Genomic DNA, 16,870 nt, shown 5'->3' with positions numbered 1-16,870 from the left:
TTGTTTTTGTTGGAGATCTGCTGGTAATTTTATCTGCAGAGAGGAACAGGATCGATTTAACACTGCCAACATGCTGTTGGAGCCAGCCCACAATCAGTGTGAATGCAGTGGTTTAGTACATCAGTGTGAGTTGCAGCTTAAGTCCTGCATTTTGCAGGGAAAAAGGAGCAGAATGGTATCAGCCACCGGAGTAAAATTTGGGTGGAGGGGAGAAAAATGGTTGGATGGTTTTCTTTTCAATTCGTATCTCTCACACAGTTGCTGCCCTCCTTTGATATTTGTGCGTGGACCGAGGAAGATGTGGTGAGTATTCTGTGTTAATGTGGCCAAGGTCCTGATGCTGGAGCTCTCTGACAAATTACAGCAGGCGTGGTGGGAGGGAAGGCTGGATCAGAACATCTAGGTGAGATCTTACTGCTGTTTGGTAAAGCTTGTGTCCCAGAAAAGCTTGAAAATGACCAGGAGTAAATTTGAGTTACCTTCATAAAACAGGCACATTCTCCAGTGTCCAGAAAATAGTGGGAGCTGGGAACTGCCAGCAGTCGGGAGGGCATTCCTGGGTCCTTGTTCAAGGAATGTGGAAGTTCCCAATGACCCAACCCTGGACAGGACAAAATGAGTGGGTTTTATCCCACTGTGTGCCACCTGGATGGCAATTAACTGAAAAAAAGTGTAGAGCTTTTTAAGGGGGTGGAACCTCTCTTTGATATAAAATAATGGCATTGAGTACTTTATACTTTTTTATTCAGTTAAAAGTCTAAACAAGACAGATTAGTGATTTATCTCTGACACAGTGATGTGTCAAAATGATTTTAATGTCCTATCAAGCACTGCCTTTGTGTCTTATGCATCATGGGGTTGTTTGGCTGACATTTACCAAAGGACTGTCTGGAAAGCCAGTGTAAAATCCATAAAAGCCCTGGCTCCTTCACTTCAGCCCTTTTAGCACATGACACTTCTCAGTTGCTTTGGCCATTTCAGTTCTTCATGACAATAAACTGAGAAAGGTGGGTGCAAACTGGAAGGCAGTTTGGAAAAGCTAAATAGAAGTAATCACTTGCATTGGTGAATCCTGAGTCCTTTATCCCAAAGTGAGAAATATTTTTAAATTTTGTTTTAAAAAAGGATGATTAATTGTGAACTCCAAATAACTGTAATACAAGACTTTGATAATTTGAACTTCAAGATTGATTCCTCTTTTTTGCAGTTTTTCTGGATGCAACAACTTACTAGAAAAGGTAAAAGATATTCATATGTCCTTTCACGCTCACATTTATGAATTAATATACATTTATTCATTTTCCCCCCTCCAATAAAGTGCCATGTGGATTTCTGAATAACCTCTTTTATCTTAAGGCGATGCTTCTGGTGAAATGAGTGTCTATGCTAGCTTGTTTAAGGAACATCATATCACTGGGAAGCAATTGCTTCTTCTAGAAGAAGAAGATTTAAAGGACATGGGAATTGTTTCCAGAGGACACATCATCCATTTGAAGGTATTATCGGCATATATTGAATGGTGCAGTAGGTTATAGTGTGAGTATTACAAAGTCTATGGAGTTTCAGTAGTATTAGCAGCAAAAAAGTTACAAAGCTAAATAGAGAACATATTTGGTATCTAAAATAAACAGAATTATAGCTTCATATGGGTCTAGAACTCAAAGCAACCTGAGCATTTTATGAGGCACGAAAATGTGCTGTGGTCTTTATACTTCTCTGTAGTTCTTAGTTTTCTTGTGAGCTTGATAGCAGTACTGCTGCAGCTTCACCTAGGAGGGCCATTCTCCCAGCAGAAAAGCTTGGGAATCTTCAGAGAGAACTCTCTTTAGCTGAAGGAGAAACAGATACAAAACAGTTATTTGAACTGAAATCTCAGCTTCTCAATTTCCACATCTCATTTAAAGCATAAAGCATATTTAGACTAACAAAACTCAGTTGGACAACTTTAAAACTGATTGACAGACAGGTTTCTTTGCTCTTAGAACTTTGCTTTTAAACAGTGTTTTAAATGTCTAATGTTTGTAATGAGTTAAAAAATCACAGTCTGGAAAATGTGATCATGACAGCAGTAATGTTATTAGTACTGTATCCACAGGAGAGTTTTCTGGTAGTCAGCTTTGGAAAAGAGATTCTATAAAAGCAGTGTCTATAATTCTGTTGAGTCTCAATCATTTTAGATCCCAATTTGCTAGTAAAGAGATACTTGTATTGTAATTGCTAGTCCTGCAAATTTAGCTTTGTAAGTCACACAAATTTATTCCCCTTTTGCTCATCAGCCATTTTTCCATGCCCACACACCATTACTGATATATTTAATTTACATTTCCTACAGGGAAAATTATTGAAACTTAATAAAGTCAATAATGTCCAAAATGAAAGATCTCAGCTTCCTGGGTTGATTTGAGCATAAATAAAAACAACAAAACCAAGTTCCCTGAACATCTCTTTTTTCTGATTAAGCAGATCTGATTCTGAACACAAATCAGGGCCAATCTACCACAACAGTTTCCAGAACAGAGCTATATTTTAAACTCTTCTCACATGCCCTAATGTATCCACAGTGGAAAACAGGGCATGTGGGGTTGTGCTGTTTTTCATGCTGGTATTTGCAGGATGAGATACTAAATAACTCCCATCTGGTTTTGTTGATTTTTTTTCTAGACTGCTATTGAGAAGTTGACCCATGACTACCTAAATCTATTTCATTTTCCACCATTAATTAAGGTAAGTCTCACTGTTGATATAAGACATGCTTCTCGTGCTGGTATGAATATTTCCCTGTTCTCGTGTCTCAACTTTCCCCCATTCAGGGGAGGGCAAGGTTGCAGTTCCTACAGAGGGTTGTAACAAATGTGGAGAGTCAACAGCAGCAATGGGTCACATAAAAACAAATAATAGGATAATAGAAATTGTTTTCAGGGAAGTTCTCAGTTTGAGTACTTTATACCTTTTGTATCATGGGGCCGGTAGAATTAAATTAAATGACAACTGGTTGCAGTTTGCTTGTTGTCATTAATCAGAAACTGCTTTGAAGAGCCATTCCTCCAAACTGCTGCCACCAACTGGTCACCACTGAAGAAGCAGACCCCTGGCCCAGAATAAGCCCATAATTCCCCAGTTTGCTAATGTTATAGGAGTGAAGGGTGACAGGATGATTTAGTGTCTTGCCACCCTGACGTTAACCCATTAGTTTTCTGATAATCAGTAATAAGACCCATGCAAAAGGGAGGGAGTGTTTGGGAACCTTGGTATTGCTAGAGCAGATATTTGCCTTATTTAATTCAGTAAGCTAATCAAGGAATTCTAGACCCCAAATCCTGAAGTAGCTTTTTTTGTCACAATTTATTGCACAGCAATAGAGTGAAATCCACATAAAGAAAATTTTCATATAGCAAGACTCTGTTCCCTGGAGGGGAAAATGAAAGTCAGAGCATTGCTACTTTGCTTTGCTGTGCCAGCTGCAATTCCAGTGGCAGAGGCTGTCACAGTGCTTGCAGGGACACTGCACTGTGCCAGAGCAGCCCAGCCAGGAGCAGGAAATGTGCAGCATCTCCCACTACCAGCTCTAAACCCATGCAGAAGCCGTTGTCCCTCTTGGAGTGTGATGTCTCCTTTCTGCTGCCTACCAGACTTGTAACACCTGAAAGGCAAATCCTTTCTGCCACCAAAGGGTGTGCTGCTGTCTCCCAGTGGGTTGTGGTAGATGTGAATTCTCACCTTTGCCTGGTTTTTTTGGCAGGATTCTGCAGGTGGAGCTGAAGAAAGCATAGAGAAAGTAGTGAATCTTGAACTTGTGTTTGGTTATCACTTGAAGCCGGGAAATGGTCCAAAGGTAAGCTGGGAGTGCTAGATCAGTTGGTTTGGTTAAGAGTCTCTACCCAGAGGGTCCAATATCTTCTGGACACAAAAGATAAATCTGCATGAGAATTTTCTTGTTTTGGAAAGTGCTGGCTGAATGTCAAGGAAGCAAATGGGGCTGCATCAGTGATGATGATGTTCCCCCAGAACAGGCAAGGAAGAAGAGTGGCACAGAAAGTCTTGGCTGAAAGCTTTTGTTTCCTTTTGAACTATTTTTTAAATTTAATTTTTATAATTTGGGATTTCATTTTGTTCCTTTTATCCCAGTGAGTGTGAAAGGGTAATCCATTTATTCAAAAAAACCCACTGACAAGTTGAGCAGTGGCATATGCCTGATGTTGGTGGGCAGACTTCCTTTTGTCTCAGCAAAAAGGAGATACTGTTTTATGCAACCAAGAGGAGTTTGGGAAATATATGGTGTGCATGGCTGCTGGCTGGGCAGGACTGGTCCTGGTGGAGACTGTGTGCCCTCATGGCACTGGGGAAGGAGGGAGGGGTGGTTGGAGCACACTGCACAGAGCTGCTGTGCTCCAGCAATTGCCAGCGTGCCACATGCTAATCAACCCTCAGCTCCAAGCAGAGCTGCTTCAAGGATCTCTCGTTACACCCTGTGTAACAGGAGCGTTGAGGACTCCAGATGTTCCAGCAAAGGATTTCTACCACATTGTTTTCTCTCAAGAGTGAGGTTTGTCCCATGCTTTTTGTTTGCTTTGTCCAGATTGCCATGGACTCTGAAGTCAAGGGTTTTAGAATTAATCATCTATGTGGAAATGGTGTGCAAAGCATTTCTGAGCTAGAGTCAGGGGTTGTGACAGCAGGATTTATTTCCTTTTGTATTTGATAAATCTGCATTGTGTGTCCACCCTAAACTTGTGGGAGGCTGACTTTCATCTTGTGTTATCTGGCTGCTTTGCTTTCAGGGCATATTGTTTGCAGAAGTCTCTTGATTTCTGTACTTGGTGGTGCTTGCAGAGAAAGCATTTAGGTTTGAACTTAGTAGGAACTTGTACTCATACTGAAATAATTTCATCAATTTGAAAAAGCTTTTGTCTGCAGATTTCTTTTTTTAGTTTATTTCTTTTATCTTGAGTACTTCTTTTTCCTATAAAAATCTTCTTTATGACTATGTGAATTACTTAGACTGTTTCAGTGTTCTTGAATGCATGTTGCTTATGCAGCTGTACAGCTGCTTTTTTGTAGGTGTGCATTTTTCTCTCCCATGTGCAACTAACTCTTGAAGGAACTAAAAGTCCATGAAAAAACTCATATCTCCCTTCCATTTCCAATATGGGCTGTGAGCCATAGTACAGGGAGTTGGGCAACCACCTGCAGGAAAGAGCAGAAGAAGGAGGAAATAGACCTCTGAGCACTGGAGAGAAATTCATGTTGTACTAATGCCTCCTTAAGTTTGAAGATGAGTAGATGTTTTAGCCATGACAGCAAAATGTGCAAATGAGACTGTATGCAAAGTCTACGGAACAGAAGCTGAATTGTTATGAGAGGCAGAGTTAGTTCAATGGGCCTGTGTAGTGTTGTCATAACCTCTGCAGGCTTCTGACAACCTTTTTTATTTGGTCCTGCCTTCCCTGTGAGCTCCTAATTGGTCCTGTGTGCTCTGTGTGGTGTTGGGCCCTTTTCTAAGAAAGCCATTCCCTCTAAAGCTGTGGTTGCATGCCAGGCATGCCTTCCCTGTCAGCTGCCCTGCTGCAGCACCCTGTGTGCTCAGTGATGCCATTCCAGGGAATGCACAATTTGTCACCTGAATATGTCTGGGCTGGAACATCTGTCTGAGATCTGCACATTAACTTGTACCTGCCTTTAAAGATATTGCAGCAGAGCCAGTTTGAAAAAGTGAATTGGAAGGAGCAGGTTGTTTGAGTTTTTGGGTAGGGTGCTAGGGCCAACATGGGCAAGTAATTTGCATTAAGCTTAACATTAACAAAGACTGGTGTGGTACAAACTGTATAGGAAATTTGGCTAGCTTGCTTCTTTGAAAACGCCTGCATACAATCTTCTGGCTCCCCTAGAGGCTGCTTTGAGCTGCCATCTAGATTTGTTCCAAAATGAACTGGGAAAAGGGTGAAAACCAGGATTGAAGGGTTTAAACTTCTTTTATTGTCCCATTTTTGTAAAACAGTGGTGCCTGTTCCTGTAAAACTAGGTCAGCAGAAGCACTTGGGATCATACCTTCCACCATCTTTGTAGCTAAAAAGCTGGCCTACATCAGTTTAAAAATAAATTTCTCAAAGGAACTTTACCCTAATCAGTCCCTATAACCAGCTGCCTAACTAAGAAGCATTTCTCCTGTTTTAATCATGAGGAAAAAGAGGCAATAAGCTCAAATCTGGGTTACACATTGAGGGTGTGTGTTCCCTGGCTGGTGTGATGGCTGCTAGACTTGTGTACAGCGAGAGAGGAGCTGGGAGGTGGTGCAGTGCAGCAGGAAGGGCTCTGTAAGGAGAACAGGTCATGCTGGGAGGTTTTACACCAGGCTGGCTCTGTGCTGGTCTCTGAGTTCACGTCCCTTTAGTTATTGAAGTGCATCTTCTGGTCTAGTTGCACCTGGAACCAAGGCATCCATGTCACTGGAGGTGGCTCTGCCCAAGCTTGGGACAGGATGGACACATAGGACAAAAGCCTCCTGGTCCAAACAAAAACTGGGGAGTGCATCATGACATACAGCAATACCACCAGATATAAAAGTGCTGGAGAAGCTGGTCCAGGACCCAGAAGCCATTTCAGGGATGCTGGTTAATTTGGGTGTGTTTGGCTGGTAAGAGCCCAGCACCATCTGTGGTGTGAGCATGGTTCCTCAGGGCACAGGTGTCCCCACCTGGGCACCATGCCCCATCAGCACAGCCAGCACACCTTTCTTCATCAGCAGGCAGAAAATTAAGGCCTTAGGAATGGCAGTGCCTTTTAGCAAGGATCCTGCTGGATATGCTTCAGGAGAGCATTTGAATGTTCAGCCTTTTCTGTATGCTGAATGAAACATTGACTTCCCAGTAAACAGCTTTACCAGCCCCATATTTTTTATCTAATTTAAACTGCATCTTGTAGTGGGATTATGTTGGTTTCCACCAGCTGACAGATGCAGTCATTTCATTAGTTTCCTTCCTTTTAGCTGCATCTTTGGAGTCTATAAAAGCTCAGTTGACCTTTGTGCTCTCTGAATGCATCAGGAGTGAGCACTGCAAAGCTAACCTGGTTTTTAGAGGTTTCTTTTCCAAGTCTTGTAGTTCAAGTTATGTGGTTACTTCCATTCACTGCCTTTTCATGACCTTTCTGTACACAGTTCCCAATGAGCTGAAAGGTGATAGATTGAGACTTTTTTCTCCCCCACAAATAAAAAAAAAAAAAAAGCAGGGGACCACCAATTAAGTCCAAGACGGAGAGTAAAACAACAAACCCTGGCAGTTGTGGCTTGAGCTGATTTGCAGGACTGCAGGGGGAATTTTCAATGGCTTTCTCATCCTAGATGGCTCATTAAAATTTCCCAATCAGGGAAAGGTGCCTGAGCTATGTCGGCTCCACACTGATGAATCACCAAACCCCTTGAGAAGGATGCCTTAGTCTTTTTGCCTTCTATTGATGCATTCTTTAGTTTTGGTCCTCAAAAGGGCAGATTTCACTCTGCCATTGAATGTTTTCATTTTTTACCGAGAGTGGCACAATTTGACCTATATCCAAACACAAAGCCTTGAAGTTGGCTCACCATTTCGCCTGATTTTTCCCCACTTCCCTCTCCCTCCATTTGACAAGGTAAGGAGCAGAGCCTCTTCAAAGCCATCTGCTAACTGTGTGAACTATTTTCTAGCCTTGAATATCCAAACTGAGATGTATTTTAATGCTATTATTTAAATGTGTAGCGGCAAAGGTAATATACTATTAAGGCTACTTTAAAGCGACATTGTGACCAACTCTTCATGTGGAGAAGCTCAGACAGCAAAATGCAGGCAGTACAAAAAATCAGTACTGAAATAGTTGTAACTGGAATGTGGTTTCACAAGTGCTTGAGACCATTTCTGCTGCTTGTTCCTCCCCACCCTCCCACTATATCAATGCTCATAAATTCCTTCTTTACTTTCTTAAAAATAAAGCAAGAGCCAAGGTATAACATTTGAAATTTCAGCTCTACAGTTTTTCAGTCTTTTTTATTCTCCATGCTCTGTAGGTATTTTAACCCATTTCACTAAGTAAAAATGGAGGAGGAATTGGTTTTATCTAACCCTCCCTTTGCAAAATAATCACAGGTACCTTGACTTTCTAACATGGGGCTATTTGTCCTTATCTCAAAACCTCATCTTCTAAATCCTCCCTCTTTAATTCTATTTCAAAGCACAATGCTTTCAGTACTAAAGACTAGTAGTTAATGCAAGAATCAGAGTAGCTGTGTTCAGGTGCTATTTTCATAAATTTGTTCCTATTCTATCAAGTACTCAGTGAGGGGACACAAAAGATTACCTAAGCTGTAAAATAAAACCACAGCCACATTAAAATATTGCCACCACCATTGAGAACAGAATATTGTAGTCTGCTAAGAAGGTGGATCAGTGCAGGTGATCTGAGCTCCTGGTTTTATCTTCCAAAGACTCTTTTCAGGACCATGTATTGTTTTTGCATCAGGTGGAGCTGGTATAACTCCATCATCTCCACTGGGATTGCTCCAGGAGCTGTAGCATCCATGTGTAACTGAAGTCGAACTCAAGCCAAGACCTTTAAAAATCCTTGTGTAGGCAATGCTAGACCAGGGATTCCTGTTAGAAATTATTCCATAGCCCTGAAGAGACATAGACTTTTCAGGTAGGTACTTTGTTCACTTGACTTTCTAGACTTTTTAACCTAAAGATTTATTTTTATACCTTGGCCACTGAATTAACTTGCTGCCTTCCACATGTTATCTCTCACATACTGCAGACAAGTCTGCAGAAGCACAGACAGGTGATCTGTAGGCTTGGCATGTGCTATCCAGACAAAAGCCTGGAAGAGAAGCCTTTGTTCCCAGCAGAACAGTGGCCCTGCCATGCCTTTCCTGAGCTCCTGAGCACCCTTGTTCCCTCAGCCAATGTCCTGCAGAGCTGCAAGTCCCCAGAGTGTGAGCAGTCACTCACGTGCTGCACTGGGGACATGGTGTCCGCACGGCTCCAGCTCGTTGTCCCCACGAGTGGTTCACAGGGAATGCCACTGCAGGACAGGACAGGAGGGCATCCATGCAGCCCTCAGGGAAGGGACTGGTTTTCATGCTTCCACCTTTACCATCCCACTGTTGCAAGGAGGCTGCTCATGTGGATGATGCCTGTGACTGCAACACCCCCGTTTGCTTCTGATCCCATGGCAGGGGCAGCTCTTGGTAAATGCTGGGGTGTCACTGAGCTCTTGCCTTGCCTGCTGCAAGCCCCTGTTCTCAGGGCACACGCAGCAGTGCCTGGTAGCTGCCATTATGTGCCACTCACTTGTGCACAGAGCTCCACAGCCCTGGACGCTGAAGAAGGGCACTGCCAGGGGACAGATAATTTTGGTAGTGCTGGCTGCTCTGTGTAACTGTTAAGGGGCCTCTGCTTCTCCAGGCGAAGCTGCAGCCAGTCAGTGCCTGCTGCCGTGCAGGGAGTAAGGGCTCCAGCTCGGAGGAGGCACCCGGGCAACTGATAACATAAATATATCTTCCTCTTGCTTTGTTTCTGTACATTTTAAGACCATCTCTCTTGCAAGGCCTCCCCTCCGCCCCTCTTTTTTTCTGCCTGCACAGCTGAAACAAAACCAGCGGTGGAGCCACCTTCTCTTGCTGGAGCCTGGCTGGCAGCAGCCTGCCCTGACCTGAGACACCAGCCATTGTTAAGGGTATAACACATTTACATATTTTGCAATAAAACATCAGTTATTTGCATTACTGTGTCAAGTTTTATTTGATTCTTTCACCTAAAAATGACTCATTTTCCTTTCTTGTATTTTAAAAACCAACTACTCTAAGCTTGTTTGAGAATAATCAAAAATTGCCCATTTAGCTAGAAGTCATTTTCTTTTCAAAAGGCAAATGTTATTTAATCTTTCAGCTGTTCATTGTGCCATCATAAATACTTTCTTTTCAGCACAGTTGTGGGGACTGAAATGAGCCCACTAATTGCCTCCCATTTCGACTGACATGTGGTGGTTTAGTGGAAAGAGAACACAGCGGGGAGAAGGAAATAGGAGGCTGAGAAAATGAGAGCTAATTATTTTCACTGCCTCATGTCAGGCTCTGTGTCAGCCTTGTTTTTACAAACTGGAAGGTTTAGCACTAAATAAAACAAACTGGCGTCATGTTTTTATATACTGGCAGTGTCATGGAAGCAGCTGCACATCTCAAAGACAATATAATGCCTGCATTCGCATGGACACCATCTGACAGCCACTGTGAGCCACTGCTAATGAGGATATCACAGTGGTGCCAAGTGAAAGGTGCTGAATTATGTATGATTCTTCATCAGTGCAGCAATAGTCCTGTACATCATTATGAGACATTGTTTTGCTGAAGAGATTAAAACATTCTTAGTTCCAGACCCTGCAACCTATACATGCTACAAGAGGTTATTAATGGAATTTTTAGGGAGAGTTTCTTGTGGATTTCTTTTTGGTTAAAAATATCTCATGGGACAAAGCTGTGGTGGGTCATGACACTATACATATAAAGAAGAGAAGCAAATTAACCATAATTGTGTTATCTTCCTTTAAATCCAGTATAATAAAATATAGTGTAGCAGGGTGATACATAATGATAAATAACCCAAGTGCTGTCACTAGATGTTCAACTCTAATGCCTTTAAAACAGCAGGTTTCAGCAGCTGAGATAGATAATAGCTAAGAATGTAAAGGAGCTTCTGGGGACCTAAATCATCAACATGCTACTACTTTTAGGATCAGCATGGCCAACATTTTTTTTCTTATTTGTTTCATCCTGCGCTACATCTTACTTTTCTTCCAATATCCAGTTATCTGCTGCAATGCCATTTCCATTTTTATTTCAATCTTTAAAAAACAAAAAAGTTTATTGCAACCACTGATTTTAAAATGAATCTTTGATTTGGGCCCCCTTGAAAAATGAAGTGCCACCCTAGAAAAGGTTTTAAGCTGTTGTTGCAGGATATGTGTTTGCTGTTTAGAGCCTGTGCCTGATCTTTTTCATTTCCCTTTCAGGTTTTTTTTGCAGACATAAACGCATATGGGGTTAAAGGAGTATTGTCACCACAGTAAGCTGGAGACTTAATTTTTAAAGTGTTCTTACTTCCTGTTTCAAAGAGAAAGAAGCAGCTCAAATACATGTGTGATTTGCTTTTCTTTTCTACAGTAATTTTCAGAGGCTGTTGATTTATTTGCTTTGTCAAAGTGTTATTTGGAAATGTTTTCATACAAAGTTTTGCACGTTGTGCCTTTCAGTTCTGGAACTACATAATTTTGTAAAACAAAAAGCTGATTTTTAAAATTTAGATCAAAATCAAGCAGGTAGATATTGGGAGGTATTTTAATGCTTGAATGACAAGATATCCAGGGAAGTCTCTTTGAAGGACTTATGTAAGCATATCTATCAACCAGACACATTGAACAAGCCATTTCCAAGTTATTTTCCCACATATGCCTGGCACTAAATGTAGTTTTGATCTAAGAAGTCATATGGCTACAGTTCATCAAAGAATTGAAATTCATATGCTTGGTTTTTCTAGCCAAATTTTTGCTTAAATGGATGAGCATCTCTTATTATAAGAATCTGGAACTCCGTTAGAAAACAGGGAAATATATCCCTTCCTTTATACAGCACACAAATCTTGCACTATTTACTGTTTGGTTGAACAGAATGGTTACTAGGTTTGTAGGACAAGTAATCACCTACTGATCTTAGGTATTTGCTAAGTGCCTTGATTCTAAAGTCACCTGCCTGCTGCCTTTTCCCTTCCCTTCCCTCCCCTCCCCTCCCCTCCCCTCCCCTCCCCGGGTATCCTGTTATGGTATCTTGGTATCTGCACAGTCTGGCTGGAAAGGGCTCCAAAGAGGACCTAAAGGTTTGGGGGCTGGATTTGAGGGACAGGAGAGTGTGTGTTTGTGTGAAGATGCAGTTCAGAGCTGGGGAAGGCAGTGTTTGTGCGGGCCTCAGGCATCCACCCCTGCACGGGGCACTTTGATCCATGACCACATGGAGAGGGATCCTGCCTGTGCAGCCGACCTGGCAAAGGGACGGGCAGTGGCAGTGCCCACCCCCTGCCAGACCCTGGATGATTTATTGATTATTATTGATATTAGTGACATTATTGATAATAATGATATTATTATTCTTTTGTTTATTAAAATGAGATCATATTTGTCAGATCTAGTCTGCAGGGAAATGTGAGTGCACAGCACAAAATCCCGAGTCAGGAGGGCATGGGAGCCCTGGCACAAGATGCAGCTCTAGCTCTCAAGTGCTTGTCACTGGTATGACTCAGAGATGGCAGGAGATGTGCTGAACTAACTGGAGGATAGTACTTTATGTTCATATTTTTTTCTTTTCTTGGCTCTGGTGTTTTTGTAAAACTTAAAAATGTCATCAAGCATCTTATCTGTAACCTCAGGTTTGATTTGCACTACCATGAATCTCCTGCAAAAAAGTCTGGCAACAAGAACATTGGGCAGGGAGAGGAGCACAGTTCGAGAGATGAGAAGGAGTCAGAGACAATTCACTTTGCTGTTGCTGTTCTGTTTCAAAGCAGGTGCCCTCCTCATGTCAGAGCCAGTGCACAGTGCTGAACCTCTCTGGGACAGGACAGGCATTTCCATGGGTCAGCTCACAAGTGTGAAACACGACAGAACAGAGACGTGCAAGGAGATACAGTCTGTGATTAAAAATGGAGGCACAGGGTTATTTCAGCACCTGAGCAGGTTGCAGAGGAAGCCAGCAGCAGAACTGGAAACTGAACTTGGTGCCTCTGAGTCTTGGTTGGTGCCCTGACCACTGAACTGCAGTTCCCATAGCCCAAACTCGCACCAGGGCAGTGCGAAAACCAACTCACACAGCCTCTCTGCTTGTAAAATGTGGAAGCTTTCAAAGCAGACAGATGGACACACAGGGCCAAATGCTGTCATAAACATAATTTCTTGTTGCAGTTCATAAATTATTATATTTCAGTTTTCTTTTAATTTGGAATTGCCAATTCAATGTGTGATGGAAAGCTTTGAGCCTTCTGAGGGCTGAGCTCCTGCGTTACACTTACGAGAGACACACGTGCAGACACCACAGATGCACCACCTGTGCAAATGGGTAACTTTTAGGCTGCTGTACGTTTGTCTGTGCAAATAACTGCTTACACAAGCCCATGGCCCCTAAGTGTCCATCTCTGTCCCCACTGAAAGTTTTGATGACCAAAACCAAGGTGAAAACTGCCTTTTGCAAGTGCTGAGCCCACACCTGCCTTACAGGTGACATGTGGCAGACACAGACCCCTGAACCTCTGGCACATCTGGAAGAGCTTCTGGCATTGTGAAGGGAAGATTCCCTCCTCCCTGTATGGAGGTGGAGACACTTTGCTTCAGTGGCAGAGTGGTCCTTCAGGGGACTGATTTTTGGAGGAGCTCAGTGCACTGCACAGTATCTCATCCCCAAAGCACCTGTCAGGCAGACAGCAAATGTTGGCTGGTTTGCACCATGGACAGGCAGTCTCTGGTCCCCAGTGGGAACCTCCCTGGCCACAGACACAAACCCAAACCCCAGCTCCAGCACTCAGTCTATGTGGGATGTCCTGCAGGATGCTGCCAGTTGTCACTGTTCAGATCAGGGGATTAAGGATATCTTTTATTGCTGTGGTTTATTAGACTCACTGTGATTATTTTCTTAGCTGAGCTTCTTTATCATTAAAATGCAGTTGGAGGCAAGCAGAAGTTGAGGATGGTCAGTGCCTCACTGGGCTCTCAGTATCTGAAATCACTGAGCTGTGATAACAAGCTCATCCTTTTGCCCATTATTTGAGTGTTTGTCTTGAAGGTGCTGCACAGACTTTGCCCGTTCATTGCTGGGTTCACTGGGACAATGTCCTTGTGCCTGCCTGCCAGCTCTGGCTGTGACCCCAAGTGGTGGCTCCCATCACTGCCCTGTCCCTCCACTGCCCTGGGTGTGCAGAGCTCCCAAGGCACATGCTCCAGCAGGCAGGCTGTCCAGCTGAGGCCATTCAGGGACACCACGCCTCAGAAGATATCCAGACCTGTCAAGGCGGCAGCTGCCTCACAGGGTGAGCTGAGAGAAGAGGGAACAAGACAATGAGAGTTTTCCATTATCAACACTGTACTGCAAACATGTATAAAATGTGTACATGCCCCTTAACTTTCTCACTGGGTTATTTCTTCCCTTCATATTTTGAGGATTAGATTTCGGTTGTTTCGGCTTTCAGTTTTGTTTCATTTTGGGTTTTGTTGTTGGGTTTTCTTTTCCTATTTGTATTCTAACAATCCAGCACTCTTTTTTTTATTATTCATAGGATTGTAAATGGAAAATGTACATGGAGATGGACGGGGATGAAATTGCAATAACCTACATAAAAGATGTGACATTCAACACTAACCTACCTGATGTAGAGATTTTAAAGATGACAAAGGTATTTACAGCCTTAAAGCTTTCAGGAATTCACAGATCTCAAACAAAGACATTAAAATACCACAGCAGTCGACTTTTGTGCTTGCAGAAGCTCAATCTCTTGACAGCTTTTAAATAAAATGCACATTTTAAATAGAATTGTATCATAATAGGAGTTAGGTATTTTGGTTCTCCTTTAAGCTGACAATAATGTTTACAACAGACAAATAAGAGAAGGAACTAATTTATATTTTCTTGTTTTAATTCCATGTTATATCCTCTGAATTTATTACCCATTTTAATTAAAAGAATGTTCCAAAAATTGATTTATTTTTCAAGAGAAGAAACCAATTTAAATGTTCCAGAAACCTCATGCGATTTGTCTGGGAGGTTTTGTCGGGTTTTTGGGGTTTTTTTCTCTCTTTCTTTTTTCCTCTCTCTCTCTCTTTTTTTTTTTTTTTTTTTTAGAACTTTTATCTTGTTCTAAAACTCTCTCTTTCATGCACCACTGAATTGCAAAGACTGAAATCCATCGCAGACAGTACAGCATTGAACATCTGCAATTCATTGTCACTGAGCATTTTACCCTGTGTCAGAACCTGCCTGTAAATATTTACCAGTAAGCATTTAGACTGCTTTTCCCTAAGGAACAGAAGTTTTGTTGATGCAGAGGACATTTTGTTAGCTATTATTGTAATTGTTTGTTTTTATTAATATGCTCCACTTGATAATAGCTAACAAAATAAATTTCTAACTGAAAAAATATACAGCTTGATTGCCAATTAGAATGCTGCTCTAATGTGCACTGGTAAAAACACCCAAACTCTTGAGTGCTTTTAACTGTGAATTTTTGTGGCAAAACTGGGGGGGAAACTTTTAGTCATTTTTTTAAAGGAAAAAATGAAAAACAGATTGTCAACAGTCAGAATTTTAAAAAAAATGTGACATGGGTGTATTTGCCAAAAAAGATTCCAATATTTAATCAATGCTAACACTATTTTTATGGTTAGTGATTTCTGGAACAAGACTTGTGATTTTTTTTTTTTTTTTTTTTTGTTATTTTTGTTATTATTACTGTTCTTATTACTATCATTATTTTTCTGTCTAATTTTAATCTTGGACATTTCAATTTTTGCTTTAAAAAAGGCCTGAAGGTAAATAAACTAACAACTAGATACAGTAACATTAACTTTTCACATACTTCAACATTTTTATATTTGTCAAGAAATATCTTTGGGAATCTCTAGATATTTGTTCTTGCTTTGAGAATCTCTAGATATTTGTTCTTGCTTTCCTCTGTAAATCTAGCAGAAGAAAAAGTGTACACGCACAAAATTGAAAAAGGTTCATGCCCCCCTGAAAATATTCCATGTTGTCTCATCTGCTGTGTGTTTTGTAAGGAAATCTCTTCTCAGTTTCCTTTTGTAAACCAGGAAGTAAATATTTCAAAATTATACTGCTTTGTCTCACAGAATTTTAAGGAAAGTATTAATGTTAGCAATATAGGAATGAATGAACAGAGGCCAATGTAAATCCCTTCTGGGTGATTTAGAAACAAGTTGGGAGATGAAGAGCACCTTATAAAACTCCCACCATGTTTTTTCCAGCCACCCTTTGTAATGGAGAAATGGATTGTGGGCATAGAAGAGCACCAGTCTGTAGAATGTGTTGTTACGTATGAGGTAAGCTCTAAGAAACAAATAAAATAGTTGATCCAGGACAAAACCTACACAGGAGGTGTGGAAATAACATCCTCTGGCTTTGTTATATCCTATAATCAAGTTCTCAGCAGCCTGTAATTAGTTGTAAAGTATAAAGTTCATGGCAAAAGCTGAATGAAGTTTACAGAGACAATGGCCTCAGACTGCTGCCTGGGATGATTCTTCTTCCCAAGGATGAAAGCTCCTTTTGCTTGAAGTGTAATGGTCAGTGTTGCTTGCATTATTTAAAGAGGCTGGTTTTTCTCTTTTCAGTGATGTGCTAATTAGGAGAGCAGAGAAGAAATAGGAAAAAAAAAAAAGAGAGAGAAATAAGAATAAGATAAAATAAAACCCAGAATACAATTTGATGTGATATAAATTAGTTTTGTAAAAAACGTTTGCAGTTACTTACAATACTGATTTTTTAAAAACTAACTCTGTATGTCAGAAGAAGGTTAATAAATGAGATTCCAGCTCTGTCCTGACCAAGCATTCAGGCAGTGATGGAGCAAAGGGGAAATCCTGGACCTTGCTTGCTTTTGCCAGAAGTAAAGAAGTAGTTTTCTTTCAGGCTGAAGTTTCTCTCAGGAGTCATAGGTCCTTAACAGCAAACTGAAGGATACTCCAGGAAAATTTTGTTGGGGGTCCCCCTGCAAAAATACCTTAGTCCTACCTCTTTTAGCAGAAAGCAGTGCACATTTGATCCTCATTAACAGAACTAGTAAAATGTATTTTTGTGTTTTAG

General features: G+C 41.4%; 1 protein-coding gene across 1 annotated transcript in view; it reads left to right on the top strand.

Annotated features, from left to right (window-relative positions):
- The window catches only part of MAP3K20 (mitogen-activated protein kinase kinase kinase 20), an 89,881-nt gene that overhangs the window by 67,646 nt on the left and 5,365 nt on the right, over positions 1–16,870 (top strand). Inside the window, exons 11-17 of the mRNA XM_054277852.1 lie at positions 259–303; positions 1,208–1,238; positions 1,357–1,496; positions 2,662–2,724; positions 3,740–3,832; positions 14,331–14,447; positions 16,033–16,107. Coding sequence (XP_054133827.1) covers positions 259–303; positions 1,208–1,238; positions 1,357–1,496; positions 2,662–2,724; positions 3,740–3,832; positions 14,331–14,447; positions 16,033–16,107 — 564 coding nt within the window. The remainder of the gene's footprint in view (positions 1–258; positions 304–1,207; positions 1,239–1,356; positions 1,497–2,661; positions 2,725–3,739; positions 3,833–14,330; positions 14,448–16,032; positions 16,108–16,870) is intronic.

This window comes from Melozone crissalis, unplaced genomic scaffold (genome assembly GCF_028551555.1).
Source record: "Melozone crissalis strain CALT ecotype California unplaced genomic scaffold, PUWL_Pcris_2 ptg000023l_1, whole genome shotgun sequence".
NCBI classification, from domain to species: Eukaryota; Metazoa; Chordata; class Aves; order Passeriformes; family Passerellidae; genus Melozone; species Melozone crissalis.
This window is presented reverse-complemented; position numbering and strand designations above follow the sequence as displayed.